The 22,371-nt window shown below is 48.6% G+C and overlaps 1 protein-coding gene across 38 annotated transcripts in view; it reads right to left on the bottom strand.

The window, feature by feature from the left end:
- JAKMIP3 (Janus kinase and microtubule interacting protein 3) overlaps window positions 1-22,371 on the bottom strand; it is a 64,279-nt gene that overhangs the window by 11,652 nt on the left and 30,256 nt on the right. For 13 of the 38 annotated variants that reach the window (XM_042019607.1, XM_042019612.1, XM_042019604.1 and 10 more), the window contains 20 exons: window positions 19,967-20,182; window positions 18,253-18,372; window positions 17,682-17,828; window positions 17,140-17,271; window positions 16,614-16,649; window positions 15,500-15,559; window positions 13,782-13,910; window positions 12,263-12,391; window positions 10,381-10,464; window positions 9,664-9,726; window positions 9,177-9,275; window positions 8,780-8,878; window positions 8,631-8,690; window positions 6,965-7,030; window positions 6,489-6,557; window positions 6,319-6,396; window positions 3,255-3,458; window positions 2,863-2,928; window positions 1,884-1,925; window positions 1-1,153 (listed from right to left, as the gene is read on the bottom strand). The exon at window positions 1-1,153 is cut by the window's left edge and continues 180 nt beyond it. In XM_042019607.1, the coding sequence (XP_041875541.1) occupies window positions 989-1,153; window positions 1,884-1,925; window positions 2,863-2,928; window positions 3,255-3,458; window positions 6,319-6,396; window positions 6,489-6,557; window positions 6,965-7,030; window positions 8,631-8,690; window positions 8,780-8,878; window positions 9,177-9,275; window positions 9,664-9,726; window positions 10,381-10,464; window positions 12,263-12,391; window positions 13,782-13,910; window positions 15,500-15,559; window positions 16,614-16,649; window positions 17,140-17,271; window positions 17,682-17,828; window positions 18,253-18,372; window positions 19,967-20,182 (2,064 nt within the window). In that variant the 3' untranslated portion in view covers window positions 1-988. Of the gene's footprint in view, window positions 1,154-1,883; window positions 1,957-2,862; window positions 2,929-3,254; window positions 3,459-6,318; window positions 6,397-6,488; window positions 6,558-6,964; window positions 7,031-8,630; window positions 8,691-8,779; window positions 8,879-9,176; window positions 9,276-9,663; window positions 9,727-10,380; window positions 10,465-12,262; window positions 12,392-13,781; window positions 13,911-15,499; window positions 15,560-16,613; window positions 16,650-17,139; window positions 17,272-17,681; window positions 17,829-18,252; window positions 18,373-19,966; window positions 20,183-22,371 lie in introns of those variants that run through there. The other 25 variants (XM_042019623.1, XM_042019618.1, XM_042019617.1 and 22 more) reach the window with 25 other exon arrangements.

The following is a 22,371-nucleotide window of genomic DNA, read 5'->3' as shown; positions in this document are numbered from 1 at the left end:
TCCTGGCCTTGTTCCTGGCCTCGCTCCTGGCCTTGTTCCTGGCCTTGCTCCTGGCCTTGCTCCTGGCCTTGTTCCCGGCCTCACCCCACAGCCCTGCCTTTCTGTGCTCGGCCGTGGATCCCACGTGGTAAATCACACTCTGGAATTTCTTCTGGATTTTCCCCTCTTCACCTGTTTTTCTAGAGGATTCTTTTTCCTCCCCGGTTCCTGTGCCAGCCTCCCGGGCTCAGGCTCTGTGGGACTTGTGCTCCCTTTCCCCAAGGTGAGGATATTTTCCAGGTGACATCTTCTATTCCATCTTGCTGCCTCTCCCAGCCCAGTGCATGAGAATCAGGGATAATCTGGTTTAGTTCACTCTTTCCCAGGTTGAACTTTTTGCTGGGACAGTGTTAAGCCTTTTGTCATTGTTCAGGGACAGCCAATTATAAATTATTGCATCGTTTTTCTCATCATGGTTTACTGACAACTCAAAAAAAAAAAAAAATTACAGCTTGATTTCCTGAATGTAGCTTTATGTTTTTTCCTGAAACTGGGCTCATGGGATATTTGACAAAGCATGGGACATACCCAGTGTAATCAAGAAATACCTTGGAACAAACCACTTCATTTTCATTCATATTCATCTTTTCATGAGCCACTCCTCTGGAACTCTTCTTAAAATCTTCTTTCAAGACAGATTTTTAAAGAACGATGGATAACAAACATTAATGTGTGGCATACAAACAGGACATGGGCACTTCTACACAGAAGCAATTTGCCACCTGCTTAGCAGGGAACCAAAATAAATTCAGTGTATCTGAATTAGTTATGGTGCTCCTGTCACAGAGCCCGGGGCTTGTCCAGCAGCAGGGCCAGCACCCCGGGAGGAGCCTGTGGCTGTAGGACAGGGAGGAGCAGAGTTTTTGGCTTCCTTTGTCGGCTTAGTTCTGTCCTTTCCCAACACTCCCTCGGGGATCTCAGTGGTGCAGGGACTCCCACACAGCCTGGTTCAGCCCCAGGGAAAGGGTCCCACAGACTGCACCTCCCATCGCCAGGAGCAAAGTACGAGACAGATCTGGGGGGGTGGAAAGGGCAAAGTCTCTGTGTTGGTCTCGGGAAGCAGGGCTGAGCTCCTGGGAAGAACAGCAGGGGCAGCTGGAGCGTCCTCAGGAGGCTGAAACAAGACAGAAAAACAGCACTCAGAGAAAAGCCCACCTGGGCAAAAATAACATTCACGAAACTTCCGTGAGGTCCTGCTCATAATTATCTGCTGAACTGCACAACTGATAAAAAAGGATTTGTGACATATTCCATTTATGCTGGTTAGTGGGGAGTGTTTCTCTCCATGCCATCCATGCCGTGGTCATTTCTGGCAGCACACACAGAAATTGGGCAATTTATCCCCTATTTACATGGGAAAAAGGGGGATTTAAGGAGTACCTGGGGCCCTATGGCACAAAGCCTGGAGGAACACACCCTAATAACTGCCAAGTTCCCCCAAACCCAGCTGGTTGCTGTCCTGGAGGCAGGACAGGCTCTCTGGCTGCTCAGGGAGAGGGGCTGAGGGTTTCCATGGACTTCCAGCAAGGATTAGCTGGAGCAACCCCTGATGTAGTCAGAGGAATAACCCTGGACTGGCTGTTTTCCCTGGCTTGCTAGATGTTTCCTTGCTTTTAAGCCTGCTTAGTTTTTCTTTGTCCTTCCCTCCAAAGAAGGAAATTCTGTTTGACAAGTTTTTGCCTGCTGGCACGTGCCTAGGTTTCCTGGTTTTTTAAAGGATTTGGAGATTTCCATTTTTGGGTTCTCTGGGATGCCCAAGAGACCCTCCAATCCTGCTGATACAGCAAGAGGAAGGCTCTGATGCTTTATGAGAAGGAGAGACCAGAGGAGACCCGAGGGCTTACCTTGTGCATGTGGCCTGAAGGACTATGACCAAAGAATGAAAGCTAAAGAGAAAAATAAAAACAAAAATAAAAACTGAAAAGGGGAGGGAAGAGAGGAAAAAATGGAAGAGAAGAAAGAGATTAAGAGTTTACAGTGTGTTTAGCTGAGAAATAGGCTGTGGTTACAGACAGAGTGCAACAAAACTCTCAGGTGAGAAGAAATATGGAGTGTGAAGTAAAGTCCAAGTGCTTGGGGCTCAACTTGGCTCATGAGAGTTCCTGTGTCCCTTGGACTGGTGACAGTCCCTGCCCCTCTGAGCCCAGCCAGGCACAGCCACGGGCTCAGGGCAAACAGTGGGGGGAGAAATATCAGCTGAATTCTCCTGACACCTCAAAACACCCCAAGCCCAGCCCTGCTGAGGTCTGGGTTCAGTCTCAGGCACTAGCCCAGCTCAGCCCCTGTTGTACCTGACCATGGCCATCTCACTGGAAAGGGGTGTGTTCAGCTGAGGGCAGTTCTGGGGTAAAACACAACAGTTTAGGCTGACTGGAGAAGCTCAGTGACACGAACCGTGGCTGCGGCTGCAGGTGAGGGAGGAGAGCGGAGCCCCTCATTCCTGCTGGGAAAGGCTGCTCCATGCAGCTGCATGTCCAGGGGCTGGAGATGGGAGGGAGGGAGCAAAACTCCCAGCTCCCTCCCCAGAGCTCCCGTGGAGCTGAGCCCTCGGCTCTGTCCCTTCCCAGGGCGATGGGCCCCGTCCCTGCTGAGCCCCGTGTGTGGGACGGCACCGGCGGGTAACAGGAAGGAAGAACTCAGCTGGACCAGTTCACCTTTCCTCCTCAGAGGGACTGCTGCAAATGCAAACTGTTTTCCTGGAGCTGTCCCCCTTTCTCACTGCACTACACACACGAGCTCTCTCTAAGGTTGTTTCCTTGGCCCAGGTGAAATGGAGAATGGTCATGTGCACACACAGCAGCTGTTCCGTCTGCATGACCTTACCTTTTCCTCTAACTCTTTTATCTGTCTTTTTTGGCCTTCAATTCTTTCTTCTAGCTCTTTAATTCTCTGTCAGATTTCAAATAAAAAAATATTTATTAACCAACCAAATACAGATGTACCCAGAAGATGCATTACTTTGGGGGATATAAATTGTATGTGCTGTGCTTCCACCAAAAATAAATTGGGTATTAAGCTGTAGGTGAGTCCTCTGTGATTGTCACCGTGTGTGACAAAGTCAGGAAAAGCACGATGCCCTGTGTGCAGGGTTATCCAAGGCCAAGCAATGCCTACCCCAGGCCCAGCCAGTCTGGGACAGCTCCAGGGGGAGAGGCCGGTGCTCACAAGGCCGTCCCTCCCCGAGCCCCACCTGCCCTGCCCTGCCCGGCACCCACCTGCTGTGCGTGCTGAATGAGCTCCATCCTTTCCCGCAGGATTTGGGCGTCCCTCTCCCGGAGCTCACTCATCACCTGCCGCTTCCATTGCTCCACGGCGCTCTTCAGCTTCTCCTTCTCCTCTTCTGAAAGAAGTTCGGAAATTTTGGCTCCAGCTTCTTGCTGCAGGGCATCATAGAGCATGGCTTCTAATTCCAGAATTTGCTAATCAAAAACAATATAAAGCTGTCAGCTCGACCTTGTCCCTGGTCAGGTGAGGAGTCTGTGAGGAACTGAACATCTGACCCTGAAAGGCAATGGGAGCAGTGGAGGGGCTGTGTGCTGAAACACAGAAAACTCCATCCAAAGGGAAAATACTTCAGGTTGCCTTCATCTTTTGGGGCTCCGAGCAGCAGTGGAACTGGGACAGCCTCTGGGCCCAGCCTAGTCTGCCCCTCAAACATGTGGGAGTCAGCTTCTCCTTCCTGGGGATGGCAGATGGCCGTGGGGAGAGAAAGGAAAAAAAGTAAAGGAAAAGGAAAGGGAGAAGGGAAAAGGGAGAAGGGGAGAAGGGAAAATGTAATTAGGAAAAGGGAAAAAGGAAACAGGCTCATAAAAGACTCATTTTGTGAGTCACAGATATTTTTTACATGTAGTTTTCAGTCCCTCAGTTCCCCTTTCCCAGCTACCCTGCTATCCAGCAGAGGACACAGCAGCATCAGCCCATGCTCCTGCCAGAAGGAAAGACTCCCTGCCGTGTGTGTGCAGCATTTTGTACCAACCAGTGGAAAATGCCTCATTGGGAAGACATTCCCAGCACTTCCTCTGGCAGAGCTGTCAGCTCCCAGAGGGTCTATGCCCAAGAAAACGACCCTGTCCTGTAGCTGGGCTCTGCTCCTGCCCCACAGGAAGACGGATGCACCCTCTGGATTCCCTGAGATGGAGAAATGTGCAGGAAATGGGCTGGCCACACTTCCCTGGGGCCACTGAGCCTGGCACCCTCCTAGGGCAGGTGGTGTTGCCAGACAGTGTCTCCTGCCTTGGAATCCAAGATAAAGGCTGTTCCCCCAGGCAAGCCAAGAGTGAGCTGAAATCTATTTCAGCAACTTTGATACAAAGCAGAAGAAAAGGCAGCAGCTGGTGGCACCTCTGCACACCCCCTCCAGAGCTGGTGGCATCTTGCAAAGCTCTCCATGGCCTCAGGAGAACCCCACTGCAACAGAATAATGGAACTGGTGAGGCTGAAAGAGTCCTCAAAGTCCCCCAGTGCAACTGTCCCCCAGCAGTGCCAAGGCCACCACTAACCCATGTCCCCAAGTGCCACATCCACATGGCTTTTAAATCCCTGCTGGGTCTGTTGCGAGGATTCAGCTCAATTCAAAATCACGTTTTCCAGCTGAGGCTGCTGCTGGTGTTTGCTCACTGGGTCTCTGCAGAGCCAGGACAGCAGAATGCTCCCAGCAGAACAGTGGCACATGGCAGGAGTTGTGGTACTGATAGTAACTGATGGTAACCGTGGCATCTTCGTGGGGAAGAACACCTCAGATCTCAGGAGAATATTCTGCTTTTCCTTTAAAAAACAACACCAACACCTCGCTAACCTCGTCCCAGCAAAACGCTGCTATTGGAGACCTGGATTTCTGCCGGGCCCCAAGCCTCAGGGACACAACCATCAGCCCTCTCTGGACATACTGACTTGTGCAGGAAGAAGGGCAGGGGGACCCTCCTGGTCTCCAGAGCAGCAGCAGTGTCAGCCAAGTGCTCCTTGGAGCAGAACCCCCTGCAGCAGCCAAGGGCAGAGAGAGCGTGCAGATGGCTTTAGTGGTTCTGGCTGCTAATCTTGTTGGCTCTGCTTCAGGGGGGATCATGATTAGCTGCTCCTCATCTCCGGGGGCACAAAGGAAACATGGAAGTGAAGCTAATTTTATAAAGCAAAAGAGCTTTTTCCACTCAAATTCCAGGGCAGAACAAAGCTTCCTTGCTGCTTTCAGGCTGCATTTGTGCCCTGGAGCAAAGCTGTGCCTGGGACATGCGTGATGCCTTCAGAAAATACAGGGAAACGGAAATAACCCACAGCCCCCTCTGCATGGGCTGCACACTCTTTGCACTCCCTGCTTCCCACGAGCAGACTCAGCCTTCAGTTGCACAAACTGCTTCTCAGGACAGCTCAGGGCAGAAGATCATGGAATCACAGAGTCCCAGACTGGGCCTTAAACACCATCTTGTTCCATCCCCTGCCATGGGCAGGGAAACTCTACTATAAGGTATTACAGGGGGAGACCATGGGTAAGGAGCCTTGTGTGCTTTCCAAGGTTTCCACTGTGCCTTGGTTCCTGATATAGCTCAGCATCTGGCAAAATCAGTCTTAAAAAAATCACCCACAGGACAGAAAATGTATGGAGCAAAAGCTCCCCCAAATGGTTTGAGACACAAGTAGACAACAGGATGCACAAGGCATAAATACTCATTGCTCCTCAGAAAGTGTAACTGTGCTCTAGGTTTACATAGAACTGAAAAAATGAGATAAATTGAAAGGAAACTTTATGCCTTTTGTGAATATATATGTAAGTTTTCTCTCATTGATGGAAACAAAATGGCTAAAGACTGAAAAGATGGGTGAAATGCCTTAGGATCAGCTAATGATGAACCTGTCTTAAGAGCAGTTTCATTTCACATTTACACATCCCAGAATACCTCCAGTATACCTCTGGTTACAGAAGCTGTAATCCAAAATACAGGGGAATGTCTAGGCTAAAATATAGTTTTTTAAAAAGTAAGACAAGTTACTGAAAATCTCATTTCCTTATCAGTCCTGTACTGAAACTCTGGCTGAATTAAAACTCGCGTTGAGTAAGTTAATGTTCAGGTCCTAACCCTGCAAGGGCTACCAAACCCGAGGAATTCTGTTCACGAGGAAGTCGTGGTTAGCTCAGGCTGCAGAGGATTTGCTGAACTCTCATCCCATGCAGCCCTCAGGGCACTCCACGAGCAGCACTGCCCAAGGCAGAGTTTCCACAGGGGACAGAGCACATGGTGAGTTAGTTAATCCAGGTGTCCCAACTCAGTCAACACTGACATCCCTCACCTTGTGAGCCTGGTCCAGGGACTGTTTCCTGAAGTCCAACTCATCGTCCAGGTAGCCCTTTTGCTTGCTGAACAGCTCCTGGGGACCAAGGAAGAGGCTGTCAGTGACCACCATGGCCCCAGTGCGACGTCCCCTCCTTGTCCCCTCCCCTGGCAGCTCCTCTCTGGTACCTTCTCGTTCTCCAGATCCAGCATCTTCTGCTGCAGCGCAGACTCGGTCACTTCGATCTGCTGGAGCCACTGAGGGAACAGAGAGCAGAGCCCAGCCTGAGCACAGCCCGTGGGCTCAGCCCCCCTGGGACTTGGGGATGTGTCAGCACACAGCAAGTACTACTTAAGTAACAGAGCAAAATTTACTAGACCATTGTATTTTTATTTTCATATGCTGGAGGTGGAAAAAGCCATATTTCAAAGCCTGGCCCTTCCCTTCTGACATTGCTCTGCGAGTTCAGTAACATTTTAAATGAAGCTTTGTCTGTCTGCACTGCTGCCTTGTTACCTTTAGCTGGACAAAGCCCAGTTAATCCCACATAAAGCACCATGGCCTTTGGTGTGGAGCTGCCACCTCCCTCACCAGTGTCTGCTCAGAGGGGTCAGATCTTTCTTTCAAGACACAAAGGTGCCAGGAGTGATGCTGCGGTCATTACCTTTTCAGCCAGCGTGAGGACAGTCCTGGCCTGGATGATGACCACCTGCTCTTCGTTGGTCAGGTTCTGCACCAAAAGCAGAGCACAATTACAACAAATCCCAGTGTGTTGTTATCAGCCCACTACTTGGGCCACTGTTGTATGAAATATATCTGAAATTAAGTATGTTTGAGGAAAAATAAACTAAGGCAGAGAAAATTAATATTGTAATGCAACATGGTTGTAAAAGCTATTGTCACTATTCATTACCAATCCTTATCATACATAATTCTTACAAAATTCTCGTATGTACCAAAAAGAAGTGACACTGGATCTATTTTTACCCAACAGGGAATAAACACACATTTACACAGGACAAGATCAAGCTCAGCACAAAGAGCCATGGGGAGAAGAGATGCAGTGTTCCTCCCATGCACAGTCCTCACTTTGTGCAGCCAAGTCATTATTTTGGGAAGCATTTTTGAGATGTTGGCTATTCCATCCATCTTCTGTTGCTTTCTCAAAAAAATCGAAGTACTGGAACTGGGCTTTGCATTTCATCCCAAGCTTCAGTGCGACCACAGGTACAGCAGCAGAAGGGAATCCCCTCGGCTGGGCCTCGCTGCTGTGGGGAGCCTGAGTCAGAGTCAGGGAAGCTGCTGTTCAGGGGGACTGTGGAGAACTTCAGTTTAGGGCACTGCTGGGACAGTGGCAGTGCTGTTCAGGAGGGACTGAATCAGGGAATCCTGGGATGATCTGGGTGGGAAGGGACCCCAAAGCCCATCCAGTGCCAGCCCTGCCATGGCAGGGACACCTCCCACTGTCCCAGGCTGCTCCCAGCCCCAGTGTCCAGCCTGGCCTTGGGCACTGCCAGGGATCCAGGGGCAGCCCCAGCTGCTCTGGGCACCCTGTGCCAGGGCCTGCCCACCCTCAGGTATTTATAGTTCTGGTACTTCCAGGCTGTCCCCTGGTCCTGGGGATGGTGTTTTGCTGGTATCCAGCCTGTCCAGAGGGAGAGCTGGGGCAGCCCAGGTGCAGAGCTGTGAGAACAGTGGGGACCCTTCTGCAGCCCCGGTGCTGTGTGGGGTCTTCCAGGAGGAGCCTGGAGTGGCTGAGGGCTCTGCTCTCCTGGGCCCCTCACAGCCCTGGGGCTCTGCTGATAGAGGAGAGCCCAGGAAAAGACACACAGGGATGTATGTGCCTTCCACGTACTTAACTGGATGTGCAATTATTCACTGCCACCTGCTGAAGGAGAAGCCCTTTCAAGTTTCTTATTATTTGCTTCTCCTTTTCACTCTGCTGTTTTAACTTCTTGTTTAATATCCCAGTTACTATCAAGGGCTTATGGGTTATTAGACCAACTCAAAGCACACAGCTGCTGAAATGCAAAAGCAAAGCAAATGCAGAGCAAGCAAATGAAGAAACCGTGTGTGAGCAGTGGCCAGAAAACACCAAACACCAACATTATTCTCCAAACAACAGAAATCTGAGAAGCAATATGGTGACACCGAGCCCCTGTGTTTCACTCTTCAGGTGGTAGCAAAACCTTAAAAAGCCAGAAAATGCTTCGCTCGTAGCCCAAACCAGAGGCAGGACAGGCTGTGCAGCACCAAACCAGGCAGCTTTGCTCACTTCACATGAGGACAGGTATTCCCCAAAGCATGCACAATTTATTAAAGGAACATACACTTACGGCGTTATCCCCTAAAATGTCCAGCTTTTTCATCAGCTCTGCTACCACTATGTCCTGACAAGAGAGAAATGGAGAAGCAGGAGTCAGCACAGAGCATCTGGTTTTGCTCAGGGAGAGGAGGATAGGAAAGGAGAATCCCTTACTGTTACACCTTCTGCCTCGCAGTACACCTGCAGAGGGCTCTTCCCCTCTGTGAAGGGGCCGTGGTGGAAGTTGATGGCAGGGGACCGTCTCTCCCTCTCCTGAAAGGACAACAGTTCCTTGGTTACCCACTCTGGGGTGTCACACCAGAACGCAGAATGGTTTGGGTTGGAAGGGCCCTTAAAGCTCACTCCACTCCACCCTCCTGCCACAACAGCGTATCAACAGCACTGGTGGTGGCCCGTGGGTGTTTGGGGTTTTCCTCTTTTATCAGGACTCTGCACAGAGCCCTTTGGCCTCCCTCCCTGCAGAGTGCCCCGCTCCAGCAGCCCCGTTCCCAAACCCGCTGTGCCCAGCCCGCACAGCCCGGGCAGGACTGGGGGTGCCACACGTGCTCACCTCCAGCTCCAAGATCCTGAACTCCAGCAGCTCGTTTTGGTCCTTCACGTCCTGGACATCGTGTTTGAGACGAGCCTCCTCGGCTTCCATCTGTTTTATCTGCCAAGTGCACAAAGCAACACGTCCTTAGCACTGCGGGCAGCAGCGTTCCCGAGCCAGGGCATGGGGGCCGTGCTGGGAGAGGAGCTCCAGGGCTGAGCCCACCACCCCGGGGCAGGGGCAGTGCTGAGGGTCCAAGCCCACCCTGACCTGTGGGGGGACACAGGGCTGACCCCCAGGGCCACTGTCCTCGTGCAACCTTGCAGCAGGACACACATGGGGCAACAGGGAATGCCAGAACCCCACTTTTCCCGCAGGTTTATACGGATCTTGTATTAAAAATGAATTATTTCCAGCAGGGCTGTGCAATACAGATCAGAATATTGAACCTTCTGCATCCCTCAAATACAAATATTACTTGAATAATACAAATAGAAAAGCTGAACACCTTTTCCACCAGTTCCTGATTTCTTCTGTACAACGCCTGCTTCTCCTCAATCCACTTCATGTCCTTGGGAAGGAAATGAACAACACTGTAGGTGAAGCTGCAACGTTTAGCACCAGCACAGCAGCAAGTATTTCACTGAATCTCACATACAGACAGACAGAATAATGTTACGTGTGAAATTTTAAGTCCATTACTTCCTAAAATAGCTTCCTAAGCTAAAGTTGCCCATATAATTTTAACAGCTCTGTAGTATATAAATGGAATAAAAACATTCCAGTGATTAAAAAATTCTTTCAGGTAAAATCTGGTTTGCATTAAAAGGGATATTCCAACTATGTGTTTACTATCAAATTTCTATTTTGCTAAATACAAATTACGTATTTCTGCAGATCAGGCAAACTAAACTTTGTTTGGAAGCTAATCTCTTAGTCTGAGGAATATATAAAACCCAGAAACCCCAGAACATTGTTTATCAGCAAGAGCAACAATAAGAGGTTAAGCTGGGAAGGCAATGATGAAATGATTTAATATTATTTTATAGTTCTCAAAACCATTTTCTGTTTACTTTTTTCTTTTTGTTTTGGGTTTTTTTTTTTGCTTTGTTTGGATGTTGGGGTTTTTTTTTGTCTTCAGAAGTGCTACACAAGCTGTGACCAGCCTGGGAACATTTCTGGTTCCCCAGCAGAGAGGTGGGGAAGGGGCTGGAGTCAGCATTACCTGTCCCTGCTCAGCCAGAGCCTTCTCCAGGTCTTCTATCTGAGCCTGGGATCGGTGTATTTCTGCTTGGAGCTGCTCACGTGTCTGTGGGATATGAGGGAGAAAGGAAACAAACCAAAAAACCCATAAATAACAATTCAAAAATAAATGAAAAACAGAAATAAATCAAACTTTCTCCAAAAGACCAAAGCTAATGCAGATACAGAAAATATTTAAAACACCAAATGTTTTTAACAAATTATTTTGGCAGAAGAAATTTGCAGCTGAGCACAGAATATCAAATAATCAAATGTAATCAAATCAAGTCTGGGAGACAGGATTAATGATTTTGAGATTTAAGTCAAGATTAACAAAACGGCAAAGCAGGGCTGGCTCCTCACAGCTGGTCATGGCAGGCTGCAGCCAGAACCTCCCTTTCTCTAGGAAAACAAATGAAATTATTATGGCACAATTCTGGGCACACCTGGTTCCTTAAATTCGGGGCATATTAAAAACTCAGAACAGACCCCACATGACAAACTGGCAAATTTCATTGATCTTTGTGCCTATAGTGCCTTATCTATGACTTAGAACCTTATCTATGATTTAGTGATTTAGTGCCATATCTATTTTATACCCATGGGTCATTTTTTTACTACATTTGTTGCTTCCTGCTTATTTAAATAGACACCACATTCCTACATGTGTTTTCTGGAGAATGAATATAATTACTGTTAGCTGTTTTATTTGTTACATACTTTCATAGACCATTTTCCTTCCTTGAACCATTTCTCTGCTATTTATCCTGTTATTTACATGGAAAGTGATCTTGTTTGCATGACCTACACTGCTGCCTCCTTTGGGTTACTATGGAAAAACTAAAATCAGGTCACTTTTACAGCTGGGCATGCCTTGGCTCACTGTGATTTTCTTTCCAAGTGCAATCCCTAATGTTTCAGAGTAGATGTTCATTCTGGGAACACTTTTGGGAATGTCAGTTTTCATGCATTACGCCCTGACCCACTCTAAGTGTTCCTGGATAACATCTTCACAGAACAGATGTGGGAACAAATTAAACCTCTGCAGGCACATTTCTCCTGTTAAACAGGAAATGTGTCCCTTTCCTGACTGCACTCACCCTTGCAGGCTGGGCATGACACATCCTGCCAGCCCTTCAGAGAGTCATGAAATGGTTTGAATTGGAAGGCACCTCAAAGCCCATCCAGTGCCAGCCCTGCCATGGCAGGGACACCTCCCACTGTCCCAGGCTGCTCCAAGCCCCAATGTCCAGCCTTCCATGGACACTTCCAGGGATCCAGGGGCAGCCCCAGCTGCTCTGGGCACCCTGTGCCAGGGCCTGCCCACCCTCCCAGGGAACAACTCCTCTGTACTCCTTGTAACACACAACAAACTCATAACAAAAGCAACACTTCAGGCCAGCTGTCCAGAGCCACAGGGACTGTGTGAGGCAGACGAGCAGACAGAACAGCACAGGGCACTTTGCAATTTAATTAACAGAAAAATCTCAGCTATAAGCCTTCTAAACATTTTATGAGAAATCATGTAATCTCTCAGAGCCCAGAAGGAATTAAAGACCATGCATTATATATTTAAGGCTATCTGTCCTAGTTCTGTACAGAAAAAGAGCTTAATTTCAAGGATTTCCCACTAAAAATTCTTCCTGGGTTTCCCTTAAACTGATCAGAGGTGAAAAGACCCAGCTGCAGCAGCGGAGGATTCTCAGCAAACCCTTCCCAGGGAGGCTGGCGGGAGCTGGAGCGCCCGGAGCCGCCTGGCCCAGCCCCAGGTGAGCTGGAGAACAACCTGAGCAAGCACACTTGGATCCCCCACCCACCCTCACAATTCCAACCCCTTATTTCCATGTAATATAAGCCATGTGGACCTTAACTTCTCGTTCTGCATCCAAGGTGCCCCCGACCTGCTCCTGCAGCAGGGCGTAGGCACGCTGCAGGGCCTGGTACTCCATCGTCAGCTGCCGAAAACGCAGCTCCGTCTCCTCCTTGGCCATGCCCTGCAAGCAAAAAAAAAAGAGGGGATTAGGTTTGTTTTCTCTTAAAAGTGCCAAAATACCACTTTTGTAATGCAATTTGGAAGCACAGTACTAAAAATCTTTATTAAGTGCCCTGAAGCTGCTTCCCCTCCGTCCTCTACACATCTCTTGCACACACTTACCTTGAGGAAATGCAGTATAGAAATAAAAAGATAATCCCTGGCTTGGAAAGACAAAAGCTTACCTCATATAACACACTAATGACTGCACCACCCTTTCTTACCATAACAGGGAAAATCATCACGTTAAAGGTGAAAATGCAGCTTTCTTTAACAACAAAAGGTTTCCAATTTGGAAAGGAAGCCAAGCCTGACAGCCTCACTCAATTATTAAAACACGACTCCAGAGTTAATAGTTGTAGAAGTAGTGACAGCAACATGAAAGGAGCCCTTCATCTTCTTCACCCTCCTTACAATATCCAGTATGGAATGCTTTCATGTCAGGCTGGCCGGAATATTTCACTCAACATGAAATGGAATTACATTGCTGGGTGCATGCATCAACTTCCCACTAGCTGAACAGGGGAAAGAATGTCAATATAGGAATGAAAAATAAACAGGCTCATACATACACAAATACATTCAGATTTCCTGCAGTGCAGCACACACCTGGTAACCATCATGTATCTTTCATGATGGAATTCTGCAGGTTCCCTTTTAGCAGATCTAATTACACACCTGCAGCCAGCGCACCATGAAAAGGCTGTACATCATCAGTGGCAATTTTTGTTTATTACAAGATTCTTGTTAAGCCCAAAGCTGTGTAATGGTCCAGTGATCTGACACACACTGGGGAACGCATTTGTAGGGAAGCCCTGGCAAATACACGGAATAATCGCTTTAATTTGTATTACATTTGTGTGCTCTGCTCTCACAGCCTCCGAACAGCCCCAGCCAGGAACCAGCCTTTCCCTGGAGCCCAGAGCTTCAGGGGAATGTTCCCTTCTCCTTATACAAGCACAGACCTTACTGCTCTGTGCTGAGCTCGGCCTGGCCCAAACTACATGTGCCAAAATCTGCAGCCAGACTCAGAGTGAACACATTTCCCAAGGGTTGTCCAGTTCCTCATTAGACCTACAAACCTGCCGTAAATTTAACATTCTTAGGATATGACATTTCCAGCTTGGCTAGAAGTTGTGAAGTTACTGAAGACCTGAGATTTAGAGATACTGACCAATATGCACAGTACCAAATTGAACATAAATGTTTAATTTTCTGGTCCGAGGTGACAGAATGCTAGAACAGTATGACAGAACAGAAGTGGTAGATAGAAATGATGGAACGGACCAGGAATTTCCTTAAAAATCAGCAGCAAGGTTACAACCAAACCAAGAGAGATTTTTGAGGAGTACCTCTTCCAGGTCGTCTTCAGGAGTGCAGGGGGTCTGGTCAGTGCGGTCAGTTTGGTAGGAGATGGAGGAGCCATCGGACTCCAGGGAAGCCTCCTCGTCGTAGCCGTAGAACGTCTCCACCACCGGCTTCTGACGAAGAGGAGGGTCAGGGGCCCAGGGAGCGGCCCTGGCACCCACAGACACGGCACCCCGGGGCCTGAACACAGGCACCCGCAGCGACCTCGGCTCCAGGGTGCTGGCAAGTCTCGCTCTGCTGCTCTTCGACAACTAGCCCAGTCCTTACATATGTATTTACAAAACCTTTCACCCCACCACAGAGCTCAAATGGGACCTAAAACTATCTGAATCCCTGAATGGCATATCTGTGAAACCTCCCAGGCTCTGCCTTTTTAAACACATTTTCCTTCAAGTTTCTCTATGGCTAAGCACCCTTTTTGAGTGTTCACCTCAACATGAGGTGAGAGCTGTGCACTGAAATGTCTTTTAATCCACTGTCATCACCAACGGTGTCCCTCCTGTCAGCACCACAACTTTCACATGAAAAGTTAGATCTTCGAAAAGTATTTTACTTGAAAACTTGAAGTTAATCACCACAGCAATGTGTCTATGGTTTGAAGAAATCCAGTTTCCCACTCAAAGGTGCTTTTTGTTTAAAAGAATGATGGTAAAGAAAGATTTACTTCAAATGCTTGAAAGTCAAAGACAACACAAATCTAAAGATATTTTTAATTGATGATTTAAAAAAACATATCTAGAGTCTGGCCTTTGGTTTTAATTTGCAGTGGCTAACTTTTGAAGGAAAATCACAGAATCCCAGAGTGTGGAAGGGACATCTTCCACTGTCCCAGGTTGCTCCAAGCCCTGTCCAACCTGGCCTTGGGCACTGCCAGGGATCCAGGGGCAGCCCCAGCTGCTCTGGGCACCCTGTGCCAGGGCCTGCCCACCCTCACAGGAAGGAATTTCTATCCCATATCCCATCTAACTCTGCCTGCTGGCAGTGGGAGGCCATTTCCCCTTGTCCTGGCAGCCCAGGCCCTTGTCCAAAGCCCCACCCAGCTTTCAGAGAGACAGAACGTGACTCCCTGGAAGGCCTGGATGTGATTTTCAGGATGACAGGAGTTATCTCCCATCGACCTCAATTAGTTATTCATAGATTCATTAGCTCCAGCCTCACTCTAATTCTTCATCTGTGGATCACAGCATGCTGGTAGTCCCTTACATTAAACCTTACTGTGTCATTTTAGAGCTAATATTTACATTAACACCCTGCCAAGCCCTCATTAACCAGCACTCCCTTTTCCCGGAGCTCTAACCACTGCTTCTCTAACCAGCAATTTTCACATGTTACTAAACTCCATCATGAATTATTTACAGCATGCACATGTTTTCAGGCAGCACCATTAGAAGATCATTTGGAGATGTGTTAATTCATAAAATTTGTCTCCTCTTAAGACAACCACATCCCACCAAAGTCCCACAGGGTAAATGCAGAGCATGAAAAGGCTCAGAATGCTCGATGCAAACAAGTCCCCTGCCCCTCCCAGGTTTTTCCTGAATATCCCAATGCAGTCTGTGAATGTCCTTGAACTACATCACCCAAGTTTAAGTTTAGGACCCAGCTGCAGACCCTTAAGGAGAACCTTCCCATGGCCCTGAGGTGCTCTGAGCACCCCAGCACTGTCCATCAGCACGTCACCATAGAAGGTTTTGGTTTTTACCTTAGGAATTCTTGTCATTTTTTTCCTTTGCTTCCTGAACCTTAGCAGCTTATCACGTTCCTGCAAGAGTCAGAGATATGTGTTAGCTGTTTGCAGAGAGCAGTTATTTAAATTAACCATGTCAGTACAAGGAGCCATTGGGGAAGCAACAGACAGGAAGGTCACTGCTGGCCACTGTCCCACACTGTCACCAGTCCTGGGTTATTTACTCCCACACTTCCAGGTTTGCCACAGACAACTGGAAATTGCTCTTTATGCCCATGAAAATCAAACTAAAATAAAGCTGATTATAAGCTTTATACTGAGAGCTTGGGTGTCTCCTTGGAGCTGCTCCGTGGGTGACCATGGCAATGCAGGCTTCGCTCTGGCTCTGCTCCCGCCCCTGGCTCTGGTGCCTGTTGGTAGCTCTGGAAGGTGCCTCTGGAACCCTCACAGGGAAGAATTTCTTCCCCTTTATGGAGTTAGGTCGATTTTTTACAGTACTCAGAAAAAAGTCTCTGTTCTGGACTTGCAAAGCCCAAGACTGCAGAGAGGGAGGCTCCAAAGGGGAAACCCTCAGATCTTTCCTTTTACCTGCTTGGTACAAGGATGTGGTGACATTGTGGACACTGACAGTGTGCTGCTCCCACAGCCTGGTGGCCAATCCCAAAGCCAGCAGCAGTGGCCGAGGACAATCGAACACTCGTTGCTTGGCAATGGGAACAGCACATCCCATCAATACCCATCAGTGGTGTAACTCACAACAGCCCTGCTGATCACAGCGCAGGGATGGGGCGGGTAAGGGCAGGGCTGAGCACACCCCAGTAGGGGTGACACAAAGCCAGGGGTAGCCAGAGTGAAAAAATGCAGTTCCAAGGTGACAGAGCTGTCCTGGAGATGGGGACACTCACTCTCGGCCATCAGGGCAGGTGGTGGGATTAAAGCTTTCCTCTGCACTATCACTGTGCTTTTCTCTGGTGAATAACTGCTGATAAAAAGTCTGCTCTGAGGAAATCCCTGTGTCAGCTCACTGCTGAACGCAGATGGAAGGGAGAATAAGTGTTATTGTACCCTGCCTGCCTTCCATGAACAGCAATTGAAAGCATACACAGATGAGGATGAAGTTCACTCTTACCATGACACTCTTCACATAGCCAGCTGTCTCCAGGGTCTAATGAAAAAGAATGAAATAATGTCAGTAAGTGGACAGGCTTAAAAAGAAAGGAAAGAAATAGAAGTTATTTTCTAGAGACGTATTATGATTTTGGTGTTTTCTGTTTCCAAGGATTGAGAACATGGTAACAAGGAAGCAAAACCCCAAGCCCAGGATTGTGGGCCACCCCCTGTACACAGGAACCTTTAGCCCCAGTGGTGTCTCCAGCGGAAGGAGCTCAGACACTTTCCCTCCCAGATCTGGCCACCAGCACATCTAAGGACATGGTTCTGCCATGGCAGGCCAGTGCAGATTGAAAGGGTTTTCCCAAACAGCACACCCCTGTATTACTGCTAAGCACAGAAATGCCTGCCAGGTTCCCCTGCTGCCCACTGTGCCCACCAGCTCCCAGAGCCCAGTCAGCTCCCAGAACCTCGAGTACCCCTTCCTTGCTTCCTCTGCTCTTCCCTCGGTCACTCTCACATGAGAACAGCAGCCTTCCACTTACCTTGGAGAGCTCATCAATGATGTTTTGCTGCTCAATAACTTGTAGTCTCAGGAAATCCACTTCTCTTTCTTCCTGGCTGTGGTCAAGGTCATTTAAGGAGCTTGGTCTCCTTATTGCTCCAGTTCTTTGCCTCTGGAACCCAAAAACCACAGGGCAGAGGAGGAAATGATCAGGAGGCTTTGCCAAAGGACTTGTCTAGCCCTTCCCTTTACAGCAAGGGATGCATCTCTCTAATGGTTGTCCTGGCAGCTCTCCTGCTCCCCTTTTGCTGAGCCTCACATCCAGGCTCCAAATGTGCCAGATGGTCCTGCTCCTCCAGCTGGAAAAAGGGGCAGAGTCACAAATCCAGATTTCCCAGGATTATGAGGTGAATCTGGCAGGAAAGTTGAAGGTGAATCATAGAATCACAGATTAGTTTGGGTTGGAAGGGACCTTGCCAGAATGTAAGTTTCCCATGGAACCTGCAAGTTTGGGCCGATGCCTGACTCCCTCAGCCCCATCAGCTCCACGTGCCACGTTCTCCCAGGGGCACACACACTCACCATCGCGATATTTTCCTGCGTCACAAATTTCAATTTATTTTCCATTCGACGTAAGGCATGTGACAACTCCTCATTCTTCCTACTGAGGCGTTTGTTTTTGTCCAAAATGGGCTTATACTGACTTTCTGCTTCTCTGAGACGTTTCAACTGAAAGACAAAGAGAAAAATAACACCTCTGGAGCTTTTTCATCAAATATATTAACTATTTTCTTTAATTATCACACTAGCAGTATTTTCTCCTGATACAAAGCAGACCTGATCAAAAACTCTTGGTATTTTCCATTGGGAAGAGAGCATTCCTACTTGAGGAGGTATTCTATCTGTGCAGCAAATGTTCAATGTGGGGAATGTATTTATTTTTAAAAAGAAATAAAAATAATCCGAGCTAATGCCATCTTAAAAATCCACTGCTGTACAAGCCAAGAGGGGAGTGACGTGGCGCAGCCCCGAACATGGAGCTGAGGAGGAGGCAGTCCCTCCTGCCAGGATTCCCAAACAGCACAGGAGCAAATGCCCAGGTGTTTCTGGGACAAGGCAGCACATCCCACGCCCTCGCCAGGGCTGCACTCACCAGCTCGTTCCTCTCCTCCGACAGCAGCGCGTTCCGGTCCTCCAGCTTCCGGATGATGCCGCTCAGCTCTGCGATTTTCAGCTGGAAGCGCCGGGCATCCTTTTCATCCAACTGCTGTTCCTAAAACAAAGATCAACTGCAAATAACTGTTCATAAGTGTACACGCAAGAGCACATTGACAAAGCTCAAACTTTTTCTTATCCCCAATGCAAACATTTTAAAATGTTATCGGGTAGAGGGTAACTCATGGAACCCACCTGACAATGGAAAGCTGCAGGATGAGACCAATGGAAAGTCAGGAGTGGAAATGTAACAAAGAATGCAAATGCAGAGGAATGTATATGCATATGTATATGTGTATGCATATGCAAATACAAAGTCACAAATGGGAAACTTGGAAACAGAACAGAAAATATCAAAACTGAAGGCCGTGTTCCAATGATGCCACTGTTGAACTGAGAGCTTCAGACACATCGCCCACTCTGAGGACTTGGTCATAAGAAACTGGTATTAAAATTACTGAATTACTGAATGGGGAAAATCCATGCAACTGTGCATTGAATAAGCTCTTCTGCCACTAAGCTGTGGCCCTTATGGGGTCCTGAAGGGTCACTTGTAAGGCCACAGGGCACTTATCTGAGTGAAAATGCTTAAATCAAATTAGAAATTAATAGAGATATAGGTAGATGTGTTCTTGTTCAGAATCAGAGAGGAGTTACAGCTACTGACAAACGTGACAGACTTTTCCCCTTCTCTACGACTTGTTCTGGTCTTTGGCAGAAATTGAGTACAACTAGAAAGAGGCACTTTAGTGCCCACAGTGCTAGTGGCACTTTTGGGAGGTCTAGGGTTCCTCATTCAACAGGTGCAGGAGAGGCTTGGGCCAAAGAATAAAGTAGATTGGTTTGCTCAGGCATGTTTTACACTTGCACTGAGACAATCAAGGCTGTCGCAAAAGAAATCTTGATGAGGATCAGCAATGAGGACGACCTGCACAGTCAGAGGCACGAGGGCAGTTACCCGAGGGGTTTTCTGGGCAAAGGGAGGCCAAAGCAGGGAGGTGCCAGAGTTACATTGAAAAAGCCATTGTGGCGGGGTGACTCAAATCAAATGTTCTGGCTATTGCAGAGAATACACAGGAGAGCATAGGTTAGGAGGTCTTTGGTTCACTTTGTGTCCTGCTGACGGCGAGAGCGCTGAGCAGCAGGAAAGTGGTGCCCTGGGAGGCTGTGGGGTATCCCTGCTGCTCTGCACCAGCTGCCTTCCCCATTCCCTCTGGAACTGGCCTCGTACATCTGCTCCCCAAGCCCCCAGCTCGCGCCTCCGAGAGCTTGCACACAAACAGCACTTGGTGAGAAATGCATTTGCATCGTTTGTTGGCAGAATCGTGTCAAACTGTCAAACTAAGGCGGGTGGCTGAGCATGGTACAGTGAGGAAAAGGAGAGAAAGAACAGAAGAATTTCACCCTGCTGACAAAACCAAACCAAACCGACCGGGAAACAAAACGACAGAAAGCAAAAGCTCTCCCATGGCGAGGTTTGATTGGAAATCTCAACGGTTTGGGCATGATAAAAACGAGAGCAGGGAGCGGGTGCCTCGGGGCTCCCCTGCACAGCCATGGGACAGCTCTTGCTCCAGGGTGCACTCATCAAGATTCTGTCACTTGGTGCCATTTGGTCGCTCGTTTAGGTGAAACCACGTGAAAGTGCTTACGGGGCTTCCCGAATGATCTGAAGCGTCTCCTGCACCACTTGCATAAGGAAGTTCCCGCTTGGGGCTGCTCAGATGCCGGTCAGACTCTTTGAGCTGGGACAGTTGTTCATCTAAAGCCTCTTTTTGGAGCTGCAGTCTCTGAGCATGCCCGGCTCGCACCCCTAACTCTCTCTCCAGCACGAAGACTGCTCTGTCCTTAAACTTAATCTCCTCCATCTACAAGGAGAACAGAACACAATCACACAGGCGGCACGGCAGCAGCGGCCCGGCAGCCCCCGGAGCACCCACGGCCGCGGACACGGGCACGGACACGGACACGGGCAGCGAACGCCGGCTGCGCCGCTTCAGCAGCGCTGCCCTCGTCCCCGGGCCGCACAGCACGAAACCTCTCCTTCAGCAGGCAGTTTGGCACTGAAATGACTGGGAAATAGCCTGCAATCTTATCACCATTTCAGAATACCGTGAAAAAAATTAGAACTTGACATTCACATCACGCTTTGATTGGTTCACTCAAACACTTTAATGATTCGACGGCATTTTGCTTGGATGTCACCTTTGGAAAATTTGGATTAATAATTTTTAAAGAAAAATATTGAAACCTCAGTATCCTTTAAATTTTCAAAATTCCGAGAAGAAATGTGAAATTTTTAAAATTCTTCTTTCCAAAAGTCTCCTGTGTGAGCAATTCCCTTTCCATGAGAGGTTTTACTTACACATAATAAACATTATGCAAAACCAAGAAGTGCTTCAACAACAAATGTCCACTGACCTCTAACTCTCTTCTTCCCTGTTTCCTGTGCCAAGGGCCTGTGCACCTCCCGTGGGACCAGCCAGGATCCCAGCCCTGGAGTCTGGCTGGAGTTCACAAGGGTGGTTGAGCCCTTCATGGTCAAGAAGATCACTGATCCCAGCCCAGCTGGCCCGGGGTGCTGCACACCCTGCACTGGGATCTCGGGCTCTGCCTGGCTGGACCCACACAGGCACATCATCCACAGCTGCAGAACTGATTACACCCACACGCCATGTGTGGTGCAGACGTGGATTCCACAGACAGGCAGACATCACATCCATCCCCTCGGGTGTCTGTGAGCTGCTTTCAGACACCAGAAACACAAGATTTTTGCCATTGGTTTTTGAGACTTTAGACACTTCATTTCAATGATCAGTTTTTAAACTGGTAATAAATAAGCTTCAAGCTGGCCTGCTTCAAATAAGAACATTTTGCCTTCTAAGAGCTGCATTAATACTTTTATCTCTGCTTTGTCTGTAAACCTGGAAAAAATGACATTGGGAATCAAGAGTCACTCCAAGGACTTTGTTTCCAGTAAATGCCAATGTGGCCTACCCAGGGCAGGTGCTGGCAGGTCACACAGGTATCAGGAAAGCAAAATGGAGCAAATGAAAGGTATTTTGGGTGGCATTGACTAAAGATCCTTTCAACAATGTCCATGAAGGCAGTGCCTGCTGACTTTTAATGAAACAAAGACGTAGATGCTCCTGAGCACCTGAGGTCTTTCTGCTAAATGCCTAATGAGAAGAAACCAAAATGGATGTACAGATGAAGAGATAACACATCATCAAATGATTATTTGTTTAAAATAAGCAGAATATTGGACAGTTGATTCCTATTTACATGGAAACAAAGACACATTACAACAAAGGCAACACATGAAATTGGGAGGAACAAAGAGACGAGAAAACACAAAACATTTCACAGCATTTCACTAATGGTTTGTTTTCCAGAAAAAAAAAATCCCTAAACATAACCTTCATGAACCACAAGGAAACATCAGCATTGACATCTTCCTCCAGCTGAGTAAATTCCCATACATGAAACACGCACAAGTTTGGTGCCTGCAGCTTGCTGTTAGACACAGACAGTGCAGAAACAGCGCAAATGGAAGGGAGCATCTCTGGAAAGACGTCCCTCAGCACCGAATGAAAGGAAGCAAAGGCAAGGCCACGGGGCCCACAGAACTCACAGGCAGCGGTGCGGGTCCGCAGGCGTGCAGCTGTACCGGGCTGGGCTGGGCTGGGGCTGGGCTGGGCTGGGCTGGGCTGTGCTGGGCTGTACTAGTGCTGGGCTGGGCTGGGCTGTGCTGTACTAGTGCTGGGCTGTGCTGTGCTGTGCTGGGCTGGGCTGTGCTGTGCTGTACTAGTGCTGTGCTGGGCTGGGCTGGGCTGTGCTGTGCTGTGCTGGGCTGTACTAGTGCTGGGCTGGGCTGTGCTGGGCTGGGCTGGGCTGGGCTGGGCTGTGCTGTACTAGTGCTGTGCTGGGCTGGGCTGGGCTGTGCTGTGCTGTGCTGGGCTGTACTAGTGCTGGGCTGGGCTGTGCTGGGCTGGGCTGGGCTGGGCTGGGCTGTGCTGTACTAGTGCTGTGCTGGGCTGGGCTGGGCTGTGCTGTG

This window comes from Corvus kubaryi, unplaced genomic scaffold, assembly GCF_017639235.1.
Source record: "Corvus kubaryi isolate FWS band 111438036 unplaced genomic scaffold, C.kubaryi_AGA036_p1.0 138, whole genome shotgun sequence".
NCBI lineage: Eukaryota > Metazoa > Chordata > Aves > Passeriformes > Corvidae > Corvus > Corvus kubaryi.
Note: the sequence above shows the minus strand (reverse complement) of the source record. Positions and strands in the feature narration are given on the sequence as shown.